This window comes from Daphnia pulex, chromosome 6 (assembly GCF_021134715.1).
Source record: "Daphnia pulex isolate KAP4 chromosome 6, ASM2113471v1".
Lineage (NCBI taxonomy): Eukaryota > Metazoa > Arthropoda > Branchiopoda > Diplostraca > Daphniidae > Daphnia > Daphnia pulex.
In genome coordinates this window covers 4482379-4494898 of record NC_060022.1, presented here as the reverse complement: position 1 = coordinate 4494898, position 12520 = coordinate 4482379, and the positions used below count along the sequence as shown (strand labels likewise).

General features: G+C 42.6%; 2 protein-coding genes across 2 annotated transcripts; both read right to left on the bottom strand.

Moving 5' to 3' along the window:
• Positions 1 to 276: 276 nt before the first annotated feature.
• Positions 277 to 9187, bottom strand: LOC124195946 (dendritic arbor reduction protein 1-like). The gene is made up of 4 exons (XM_046590639.1): positions 8263 to 9187; positions 3685 to 4591; positions 3439 to 3564; positions 277 to 2683 (listed from the first exon to the last, which is right to left on the bottom strand). The coding sequence occupies exons 1-4, from the start codon at positions 8641 to 8643 to the stop codon at positions 2490 to 2492; spliced, it is 1608 nt and encodes a 535-aa protein (XP_046446595.1). The 5' UTR covers positions 8644 to 9187; the 3' UTR covers positions 277 to 2489.
• Positions 9188 to 11116: 1929 nt separating this feature from the next.
• On the bottom strand, positions 11117 to 12441 carry LOC124195945 (splicing factor 3A subunit 2-like). The gene is made up of 5 exons (XM_046590638.1): positions 12148 to 12441; positions 11953 to 12086; positions 11761 to 11890; positions 11513 to 11640; positions 11117 to 11437 (listed from the first exon to the last, which is right to left on the bottom strand). The coding sequence occupies exons 1-5, from the start codon at positions 12299 to 12301 to the stop codon at positions 11201 to 11203; spliced, it is 783 nt and encodes a 260-aa protein (XP_046446594.1). The 5' UTR covers positions 12302 to 12441; the 3' UTR covers positions 11117 to 11200.
• Between the last annotated feature and the right edge of the window lie 79 nt (positions 12442 to 12520).

Below are 12520 nucleotides of genomic sequence, written 5' to 3'. Positions count from 1 at the left end.
CACAGAGAAAGAAAAGGAATAAGTGTATGGCCTTTTTCGTCGGAAGAGTGAGACGGCCATTTTTGTATAAGAGAAAAGTTCGTTTCATACCGTCACTTGTTCTATTCATTTTCTCCTATTGTGTGCAGTATCAACTTACTATGTAATAACTAAACTATGGAAATTTGAAATTTCCCGATAACTACGTTCTTAAAATTATTGATTTATTTAGCGCGAAAATTCAAAAATTGAAAAAAACATCTGCGCGGAGAATCAATTGAACGACAAGAAAATCAATCAAAGCGTTGTTTGTTATTTATTGGTACGTGTCAAAAGTATAAATGTATATGTATAATATGTATATCGATAAGTTGTTGTTGTTGTTTTTTTTGGCCAGACGCGTGACGTAGTGTGGATAGAAAGATGTGATAGAGTATAGAAAACAAAAACAAAAATACAGGTTGTTATTATTGAAAAATTTGTTTTATTGGTATTTTTTATTTTGTTTTGTTTCTTTTTGTCCGAGTAAAAAAAAGAGAAAAAGAGAGAGAAAGGAATATTGCGTTTGTGTGTCATGTATGTATATATACTTGATTGGTGTGAGTAGGATAGGTGTATATGTATAGTTATACTAGTTTAGGTAGTAGTTGTGTGTAATAGGCAACTGGGAACTGTGGAGATTGTAACACGGCACAAACTGATTTGCCAGTGCGACCAATATAGTGTCAAAAAGTAAACAGGGGGGACATACACACAAAAATATTATTGGCACATATTTCAGAATATTTGCAGGCGTTTCACAGAATTAGAAAACAAAATCAGAAATTCAGAGAATTATTTTTTCGCCCCAATTGGAAAATAAAAACGCGCGTACTCGCATCATCACATCAGACATTTTGGGTTTTTCTTTTTTCAATTTTTTTTTAACAAAAAAGGGAAATCAAATTTTTTTTAATACAAACCGAGGAGAAAATAAGACGAGAGAAGGACGTCATTAAAGGGGGGAATACAAAGGTCGATAACAAAAAATCAGCCGTACATGGGCATAGAGAAATGGTGGTGGTAATCGTGAAAGAGCCTCAAATAAGGATCAGGGTCGTTTTCGTTTCGTGCGTGATGTCACCAGCGCGCGCGCACCGACAACAACAACAACAACAACAACATTAAAGATTACGAAAAAAAAAATGTCCAGGTGTTTCTTTTAGGAGAAGAGAAGAAAAAATGGTCCGAATTTTTGGTTGAATTTGAAAAAAGCGCGCGCGGAAGATTCAAAAGTTTCATGCATTTATGGATGAAAGAGTTTTGTCGTGAGTTGAACTGAGACGAGAAGGCTGCCGGAGCAAGTGAGCAGTTCTTTTCTTCAGTGTTATATAATAATACCGAAGAAAAGAAATCATCATAATTCTAAAAAAGGATAGAGCAATTGTATGGTATTGATTATGTAACACACGACTTGGGCCTATACGCGTTGAAATCTATTTCATTTTGGTTGACGTTGTTGTTGTTGCTGTTGTCTAGGAATAAATGTCGAAATGGAAATGACAAAATAACAGAGTCATTTATAAGCACCACAGTGAGACACAGGGAATAAACAGGTCAAAAAAGAAAAATAAAACACGACCGATTTTGAAAGGGGAAAAACATTACTGGAATATGGCGTGCCGAAGGAGCTTGTCGTTTGGTTTATACAGCACATTTCGTAAAAGGAGAAAATGTATGTAAGTCGAGAAAAAGAAGACATTACGATGCATATACATTGAATAAGAAAAAAAGAAAGGGACAAATCTTGTATATATGGCCGGTGATTATTGTACACGCTAATGTCATAGTCAAAAGATGTATAGAGATGATGGAGACGTATACAGGAAATGCGCATTTCTTTTTTTTCGTTGCAGCACACGGCAGTTTTTCTTTCTTCTTTGGGTTGACCAAAAACAAAAACAAAAAAACAAAAAATTTCCATTCGACAAAATGAAGAAGAAAGAAAAATGATTATTCTAATGTGTGCGCGTTTTTTCTCTCTTTTTTTTTTTTTTTTAATTCGTCGTATTATTTTATATGATTATTTTGGCTAGCGCCGCGTTTTGGTTGAGTTGGTTCTTTGTGCCAAAGCCGTATGGACGTTTCACACGCCAGGATATGAGAGAGAGAGTATACAAACAAAGATGCAACACAAGATCCGCTGGATATAATATATAGTTAATACAAACACACAGAGAAATCGCGAGTTGATTTCTATACAACTCGAGAAATGAAATGATGAAGATGTAACGAAATTTAAGGCGTCGGGTTTTTAAAAAATGTCCTCGCAGTCTCGATTGTTTCGTCGAAAAAATGTGGAAATAATCGTTGGCTTTTGTGTTTTTCTTTTCGTTGCTACTATTTGGTTCATTCAGGTGGTGGTGATAATCAAATGATGTGATGATTAAGTGATCGACGACCGACAACAACCGAAACCTCATTATAGTGTGTACGAGAGTACAGTACAGTAGTCGTTATTCTTTTGTTTTTTAGCATTTGGAGCCTTTGGGTAGGTGACGTTTCATGTGGAGGGCGAGATGATCGGAGCGGGCGAAGCAGCGCTCGCAGACCTTGCAGCGGAAGGGTTTAGCGCCCGTGTGTTTCCGGTAGTGACGGGTGAGCTCGTCCGATCGGGCGAAACGCCACTGACACTCGGGCCAATGGCAGCGGTACGGTTTCTCACCTGTCGAAACGACAACACAACCGAACCACACACAAAACAAAAAAGAAATAGAAGAGAGAAAGTTATTATTTGTCGAATCAAAATGGGAACAAAAACAAAAAATATGACTAGTAGTTCATCATGTCTATAGCACACAGGTTTTCTATCTAACTGTTGGTATTCCTTTTCTATAGGCGAGCCTATCTGTCTGGTATCTATACCCCAGTATATTTACTACTACATGCATAAACAAATATGTTGAAAGCGCATTATTGAATGAAACCATAATAATGATGTCAAAATGCAAAAATGGAATTTCGAAGGAAACCCAAAACGGAGGGATGTAGAAAATGATTTCCAAGTGGAATTTTCAAAGTCTATAAGAAAATCAAGAAAACAAAACAAAAAAAGGAGTAGTAGGAGTCAGACGGAAGAAAATGAATCGAGTTTTCCCATATTGGGGGTCCCTCTCGGACTTGATCGATAGCCACTGAGACACTCTCTTCGGCGAATAGCATATCTCTCTTCGTACGTACAATATACTCTTCCATTACCATATGTGAAGAACCCAGTCGAGGTTATAAATATACACACGCAGCGAGAGACATTTAATACTACCACCAACGTACATAACATAGGATATGCCTGAATAATATCATATACTCTCTAACTCTATACATACAACAACTTGTATTGTGTACGTAGCCTAGCTAGATTTTAATTTAACTCGGCAGCTATAGAACGAATTATATAATAGATTTATAAATCAAACTAACCTGTGTGGATTCTTTGATGGGCTTTGAGGTGTGAGCTCTTGGTGTAGACTTTGGTGCAGCCGGGGAAATCACAGTGATGAATCCTTCGTTTCTCCAATTCGGGGTTGTTGCGTCGATTGTATTTGACTGTTTGAAAGCAGCAGACGAAGACCAAATAAATAAATAGAAGCGGGAAAAATTAGAAATTTGAAAAAAATGAATTCAAAACAGTTGGTGAAAGTATTTGAAAAAACAAAAAAAATTTACTTGTGGGCGGTTTGTCGGTTTCTTGTGATGAGCTGCTGGAAGAGGATGACGAAGAAGAAGAAGAAGAAGAGGATGACGAAGAAGATGATGATGATGATGACGATGACGGCTGCTTGGTGCTGCGTCCGAGCAGGGTCGAATAAGGCGGCGGGGGTGGTTTGCTTCGGTGCGGCGAGTCCTGACTGGGCGAGCCGGGATCCGAGCTGGGCGGCGTGGGCGGCAGAAATCCGTTGGAGTAGTTGAACCGTTGGATGCAATGATGATTGAGGGATCCTTTGTTACCAGTCGCCGCCGACGCCGAGGAAGAAGAAGAAGAAGAAGACGAAGAAGAAGAAGAAGAGGACGTGGGTGTCATCACGGACGACGTCGCCGGATGGTGGTGATGGTGATGGAAGGAAGACGAATCGCAATGAACCGATCGACCGTGTCCGAAATTCTCCATCGGATGGTCGTCCCTCGGTTCGATTTTCACTTTGCCACTGGCCGACGCCGCCGACGCCGCCGCTTGCTGTCCCAGTTCCAGCATCTCGGCGTTGTCGGGATCGATTTTACTGAGACTGGTCGTGATGTCGTCCCAGTCTCGGCTTTCGGCCAGCGACGAGAACCGCTCGGCCAGTCCCATCAGAAGTCCGCGTCCGCCGTCGTCGACGGCCTCCTCGAAGAATTCGTCGATCTGCGAGGCGCTTTCCCGACGGGCCTTGAGGGCCGACTCCATCAGTCCCATCATGTCGTCGCCGTCCGGATGGCTACTGCCGACCGACGACGCCGACGTCGGCAGGTTGGCGACGGCCGTGGCCGTGTTGACCGGCATGGGCCCGCCGGACTGGTGGTGCTGCTGCAATGGATGTTGTTGCTGCTGCTGGGGCCAGTCCAGCTTGCTGAGCAGATAGGCATCCAAATCGCATCCCTGATTAGCCGGAAAAGAATTATAAATGAAGAGATTATTTATCAATCAGCTGCGCAATTGGGAGGACAACAAGAGAGTGGGGGGGAGGAGGATATCCGATGCCATTATCACTTGAAATAATGGCATCGTTTCATCACGCCAGTCGGAAATGGCCGCAAATGGCTCTTCTTCTTCTACAACATTCTTTTTCTCTCCCTTGGCAATGACTTGGCACAGACAGAGAACAAGTCAACATAGTTGGGGCTGTGACCTATTTGCCTCCTTCACGCCTCTTCCAGCTCCTCCTTCCCCCTCAGCATTTCACACCCCAAACTCGATGGTTTCGTTCAATGGATTTCTAAGTGATCATGGGAAACTGATCTATTCCCTTTTTAAAAAAAAGAATCAACCAGCGCAGCGCTGACGGACATTTCTGGCCACTCTCCTACGTATATAGGCCCGCCTCTTCTTCACTTGTACCCACTGAATGGATCCGCTTCATATCCGCTTGGATCCAGCAACAAGTATGAGCTCCGTAGATGTATACCTTCTAAGACATGCTGTCTGTACACTCTGTTAACTGTGTGTAGAGCTATCGGCTTTCAATGAAGTGGCTGGGCGCTGACATCATCATTTCCCCCAGCACTTGAGAGAGTGTGTCTGTGTGCTGTGACTTGAGCGTGACCCCCGGGATGCGAGTCGAGTGAAGAGTATAACACCACCCCCCATTCCCTCCCTAGATGGAAGGCACATTCCAACCATCAGCAAGTGTCTAGCTGCTGGTGGTGGTGTATATTATTACTACTTGTCTACAAAAATGTCGAAGGCAATATCATACGATATAAGTATATACTTTGCGCTACATGCTAGCTCACAGATGATTATTGGTATCTCCGCCTACTTCTATTCAAATCTGGAAAATCTGGATTTTTTTTCCCAACTACTATTACGCAATACTTTTTTGAAATTGCTGCAACCGAAATTTCTAGTTTGGTGTTTCTCGCATTTCATTGATAATTCAACGATGAAATGGTTTGAAAAAGAAACAAAAAGTTGTTTGGTTGAAATCCCAGACCCGGTCCCACCTGTTTTGACACACTCACTATACACACACGCGTGCGTTCTGAATGAAATGTTCCTCATCAATTCTCTAGACGAAATTCTTCTACATAAAGAGACGATTTCACCCGGACTGCCGTTGATGATGGCGGTGCTGGAAGGCACGAAAAGAACCAAACGAAAGAAAAAAAGGCGATATTTATAATAGTTATAAAAGTATAGGCCAGCGCAGTCGGGAAAAAAAAAGACTTGTTCTTCTGCCCGTTTCGTTCTATTCGCCGTTGTTGTTGTTGGTCTTTCTCGCATCTCGCTGTGTTGTTTATTGGTGGCGCGGTGCATGGGGAGTTTTTTTTTTCGGGAGAGAGAGAGCGTGAGTCGATAAAAGAGCCAATATAACCCGAGGGTATGTATAAGTCTCAACAGACAACCACCACTACCACATAGCCCCTTTTTTCTTCAAGTTTCACGTTTCATCGAGTCATACGAACGCGGCCATCTTGTCCTCGGGATTTGATTTTTTTTTTTTCTTCTGTCCCTTCTCTTTGGGGTCCCGCTTGTACTATTACCGCGCTCTCTCTTTCTCTCTCTTGATTCGTCCGTTTTCTTTTTCTTTTCCTGATTTCGGGATATAATCTGAACGGATTATTATTTTTTTTTTGTCCCGTTGTACAATAAGACATTCCTATCTCTTTCTCTTGTTATAAATGTGTATATAGTTGATGACGGGAGGCGGCCAACAAGTGGATTGACCAAGTTCAAATCATTTCCGAATAAGAAAAAGCCAAAAAGAAGAAGGGGAACAAGCCAAATGCATTGTTATTACATTACAAGCTAGATAAAAAGCAGCGCGCAAGAGCAACACAGCGGTGATCAATAATAATGGTAATTGGCCAACTTGATGGCTAATCTTTCTTATCGCGCCGGATATCAATAAATAAGAACCCAACAAAAAAATCGATTGTTCTTTTTTTTTGTTTTTTGTTTTGTTTCTTGGATATAAATTCCTCCGACTTTTTGCAGTTGTGTAAAAGTTTTTTTCCCGCAGACAGACAGACAGAAAATATTGGCTGGAGGTCTGGAATCGAAGAATGAGATCAACAGAAAAGACTTGGCTACTGCAAACTATATTGGCTATCTACGCAATATCTAAAACATTTATAACGAAATTTATTTTGGGATTACATTTCTACCCTCGAACAATTTTTCTTTTTCTTTCAAAAGAATTACGCTCTGTTGTTGTTGTTGTTGAACGGACAACAACAGCAAACAGCAACCACAGCGGGACAAGAGAATTTTTGTCTTTTTTTTTTCATTTCCTTTTGAGATTTTTTTTTCTTTTGATGGCATAACGTTGGTGCTATACGGGACCGCCAGGGCGGGATGTTTATGACTTTTTCCCGAGCGAAAGAGTTTTTTTCCGTGTCATAACATTTCACACACATAACACACACACACACACACACACCAGTCCACCACAGCACACACATAAGAAAAGGAGGAATCTCGTAGAGCAGGGCAGCCCGTCATCGTTCCGACAACAAAATGTCTACACAACGCACTTGAGCGAGACATTACGCACGCCCGCACATGCTCGCACATGGAGTTGGGACATTCGATCAGGGGACCCCCCTCCTTCTTCTCTTTTTTCCCCCCAACAAGAGTCCAGCAGGACGAAGAAAAAAGAAAAAACAAAAATTTTGTTTCGTTGTTTTATTCTCTTCAGATTTGTTTTTTTCCATCTTGTAAACATGTATAAGACGAAATAAATATATATAACGGACGTGCTCGCAACTTTTCATCGTGCAATATCAACATAATCTCTGTAGGGGGGAATTGCTGCAGCCAGCGCGCGCTATAAGATATCACGCAACTATATCCCGCGAGAGAGAGAGAGTGAGAAAAAGATATATAAGAGAGATAAATAACGAAATAAAAATGTTCATATATATTTTTCCGTCTTTTTTATTCTCGCCGGTTGTTCCTGTTCCTCTTAAGTTCTTATGTGGTGGTGGTGGTGGTGGGGCCTTTTTTTTTTATCTTTGAATCCGACAGGGCGAACTTTGAGTCCAAGTCCAAAGACGGGCAATCGTCGTAAATTTTCACGAGTAAACCGAAAAATAGTAAACACACACACACACAAACACATGCAGAGTCACAAAAAAAAATTTTTCCCAAAAAATCTTATCAGCTATATAACAGCGCGGACTACACTCTGTGTGTGCTGTGTGCACCGTATCGAATTCATCTCGCGATAAATTTAGAAATAGAACCGACCGACGTCATTGCAATTTGTTTGATTCCCTTTTTGAAAATTCACGAAAGTTTCAAAAAAAAATTCGACCGCCCTGAAAGTTGCAACCATCTCTCTCTCTCTTTTCTAAATTTCAAAGCTCGTTTCTTCGGCGTCTCAAAGAGATTATTGAGAGAAAACATGGCATTGACCATTGGCCGGCAGCGACCTACTTCTAATCCCGTCGTCCAGCAGGCACTGGGCCGTTATTGTGCGCGCGTAGTATTACCGCGAGCAGAGAGAAAAGAGTAAAACCAGAATGAATGGGACTAGGCGCGGTTTCAATGAATGAATGAATGAAATGAATGAATGGGCGACTTTTTTAAAAAATAATAGGACTGACCTCTTGGAGACTCAGGTGGACGGCGGTGGTGAGGAAGCCGTGAGATCCGCAGTTGCTGTCGCTGGACACGACTCCGCTGACCCAGGGCTCGTTCATCGGCGACAAGTCCAATTTGGGGGCCACCGAGCAGTCGGGCACGATCTGATCTTCTTGCTCGTCGGCGAACACGTCGTTCATCAGATTGTTGACGCCGCCGTTGCTCAACAGGCTGGCGGCGCCGATCATCATGTTGCTGTGGCCGTTATTACCACCGACGCCACCGTTGACGGGACTGCTGCTGCTCAACATGCCGTTCATGTTGTTGTTGTGGTGATGGAACTTGTTGCTGGACGCGAAGAACAGCGACGTCGGACGTTGGAACACGTTGTCGTAGGCCGACATTCTCGATGACGTAACGAAATAAAATTCGGTTTTTCAAACGGAAACGATTTAAAATTTCACTTTCAACCAAGTTTTAGCAGAAAATTGTTGTCCTATGCACCACTTGTCTGTCAAAGATTTCGCTTTGGTTTCACACGGTTGGCAGACTGTCGAGTTTGATGGTAGTAGAAGTTGGAGAATTCCGGTACAACATGATCATCCCGCTGGGGTCGTATCAGAGACAAGCCAAAAGCCTAAAATAAGGAACGACGAGAGAGAGAGAGAGAACTGGGCGGTGTGTATCGTGACGGGCGGCAGACTTCAAACTAAGCGCCACTTGTCTACCGCGTTCGCCTTTTGCCTTTTGCCAGCAGCACACAGCACAGACAGAGTTGAGAGACTCCCTCTCTCTCTCTCTCTTTCATCTCTCATCTCTCCTCCCACCACCCGGCTCTTTCTCGGACTCTTTACACTTGTGTGTGTGTGTTGGCGTTGGAGCTAGCTGAGGTTTGTACACCTCCTCTAGAAGCTGGGCAATATAGCCCAGCGCTTAGAGTCTCGGCTGAGACTGTCCTTCGGCTTCTACGTCTCAGACTATCGGCTGTTTGCCGTGCAGACCCCCCTGTTCAAGATGGGGCGCCAGCATCACCGATATTACGCACAGCACACGTTTATATGTATCTATGCATTTTATATGCATCCAATAAATAGATAGATTTATACTGTAAATATACGCAAAGACATACGAGAGAGAGACTTTCTACTCATTGATTATTCTCCAGAGATAAACGGAATTAGTACCGCAGGGCTCCCATCTTCTCCAGCTAATAATCCTTTCGCGGCTGATCCGCGGCCGTGTGTGCTGTGTCTGCTGGGCTGGCAGCTTCGTTTCTTTTCTTCGGTTGTTGTTGTTGTTAATGTTGTTGTCGTTTTGGTGACCGTTAAGAGACCAAAAGGCCTTCGATGGGCTTTTTATAGATGATGATGATGATGCCATGCAGATATTCCCGTCTCTCTACGCAACACAACACAAAAGAGCGGGTCAGAGCTAAAGCGACTTGGCCAGCCACTTTCTGACAGTTTGACGCGCGCGCGTGTCCACGGATAAAAATCCCGCGACGAGGCCGAGGCCTCAAACACTTTTGATCGTGCGGATAGCGGGACAAGATCATTAAAAGGATTGACGGGCGAGGGGAATAAACGGCGCGTGCTATTACGCGTTGTGTGTGTTGTATTAGGGCTTGTCCCCGTAAGCCTTTCCAATCAACTTGAACACTTTCGGCCATTAAAAGAAAATGCTTCAATCTATAAAGATAAACAAATCAAGGCTTTTTTTAAATTTCTGTCCAACCCATAACTATACTGGCGTAGAATTTCTCAACTACGTGACGAAGGCAGCACTGGGATAACGCCACGATTGCGTTTCCGTCCATCAAAAATATACTTATGCACGGCAGGTGTAATGGAATGAAAGAAACATTATTATAAGTAGGGGAATACATGCAAGATCGTGCGGGAGCCGGCTAATAATATTCCATATGGAACAAATCAAAGAGCAAATGGGGGTGGGGAAATTTGGTTTTTATTTTTCTACTACATTGGGAGAGAGAGAGAGGGGCGGAACGACGCAATGTCTCAAGTTGAGATGTTGAATCCTCCTCGAGAGTTGGCGTGTGTCCGTGTACTGCGCCCCTCAACACTATTTAGGCTTATCTCTTAGCGCGTTCATGAATGGAGGAGGCCCTTTTTAAGGTTCCGATAAGAAACGAAAGAGAAGAAGAAAAAAGACGTCCACTGGCGCCCAACAGTCAACAATTTTCCCTCGCATCTTTTGCCCGTGTGTCGTGCGGAGCTAAGAAAACATTAACAGACGTGATAAAAAGAAATCCCCCCCCCCCTCATCTGTAGGCTGTAGACACCAGCAGCAGCAGCACCGGGCTTGCGACTCTGGGCCCGAAAGCAAAGTGAAGGTGGACAAATACCTTGTGTATAGCCCGTCGTCCTTATCTTGCAACTACTTTCTTTCTTCTTAACTGACAAGGTTTCATCATTTTTAACGGGGAAAACCTAAACCTTCTAAAACTTCTTTAATCTTTTTTCTTCCTCTCTCTTTTTTCCGTCGCCGGGGAAAAAAAAAAGCCAGTGACCCTTCTCCCCCCCACAAAGGGCGGCCCGAAACTTTTATCGCCTTGAAGATGATCGGCCCCGATAACCCGGCCAAAAAGCTGACCCATCACTCCGAGAGAAAAAAAAACAGATTATTTGGCAATCAGATTTCCGTTTTCGTTATTTTGGGTGATGAACAAAGTGTGGGCAGTGCGTAGATGTCGATAGCCATTTTTTTCCGGCTAAGAGCTGTTTGTTGAAGTTAGAAAATGTAACTCGCACAAAATCTACTGTGGCAAAATAAATAATGAATAAGTCGCTCAGGCCGTCCGGTGTACATGAGGACTCAACCGCCATCTACAATACGAAAAGATAAACTTGTCGTCTGGGAGACAAACATTTGTATTTTCACCCAGTGTGTGGGTCTCGTAGGAGTAAATGGAGAAGACTGGTTGGTTATTAAAACAAGAACTTAGCCCATAAAATTGTACATTTGTCGAGGTGGAGGTGGTGGAGCCATGCCCATGACTCCTGGTGGAGGGGGTAAATTGGCTGGCGGACGCGGAATTCCGGGCGGAGGAGGTGGAGGAGCCATGGAAGGTTTGCGGCCATCCAGTTTGAAGGAGAATTGAAGAAAGAATTGTCTAGCGTCTTTGTTCCAGTGAGTCCAAAATTTGCCTTCGCTCTTGTCTACCTCTCGAGAAGGAATCTGAAATAAAGAATGGAACAAATGAAAAATCGACGAAAACTAAAAAAAAACTTAAATGACTCTATCTAAACTTACTTTGAAAGCGATTGTTTCATATGGTTCTGCAGCAAACAAAAGATACTGCCAACGACGATCTGGAGGTTCAATACGCTGCTCATAGGCTGACATGAATCTATGTTTAGGTGCAACTCCTTCAGCGATTTCTGTATTACAGGTAAAAAGAATGTGCCATTTAGTAGATGCCTTAATAATAATTCATAGGTACAAAATACATATGCAAACTAATACAAAAGTTAACAATTCACTTGGACATCAAATTTTACCTGGATAGTCAACTTGGAAAAGCATGCTCTGGTGACCGGAGTTTGGATCACGCTGCTTTGTGACTCTGTAACCTGGCCTGCCAATCTTCACAAACTTCCTGATGTCTACACGTGCCTTTTCCAATGATGGCTACAGAGAAAAATTACTCAATTATTGTTAAACTAGAAACAAAACGGAACAAATTATAATACCTGAATGGGGGAATCTTTAGCATCTTTGGCAGCTCTTCTAGCCAAATTACTTTGATGTTTCTTTCCTTGGGTGTGAGCTAGGTAACTTCCCTCGTTGTTGTGTAGCGTCAAACACAGTTTACACTCATAGGTACCTTAATTAAACAAGATTAAAATAAAATGTTGTGTTGAAAATTCTATGGTTGTTCAAAATACCCAAATGATTCTTCATAAAATATGGGTCCTTATTGAGATCAATGGTTTCGAGGGCCAACTGTCTCAGACGCTCACGTCGATCTCTGTTTGATTCCGACCATGATGCTACACCACCACCTCCCGTTTTACCACCAACTCGATTTTGAAAATCCATTGTCAAGGATTGACGTCTCTTAACTTTGATTCAACTATTTTTGGACTAATATTTCTCTAAATTCAAAAATTATGATCAGAACTATGTGCAATGTGGGCAGAAGCAGAACACCAAACTACGCAGACGCCGAAGGTTGTTGCTGAACAGCAATAACAAACTTGTCAGACTCGCACTGAACAAAAACGCGCCCAATACAAAATTGACGAAATCTAAATCAAG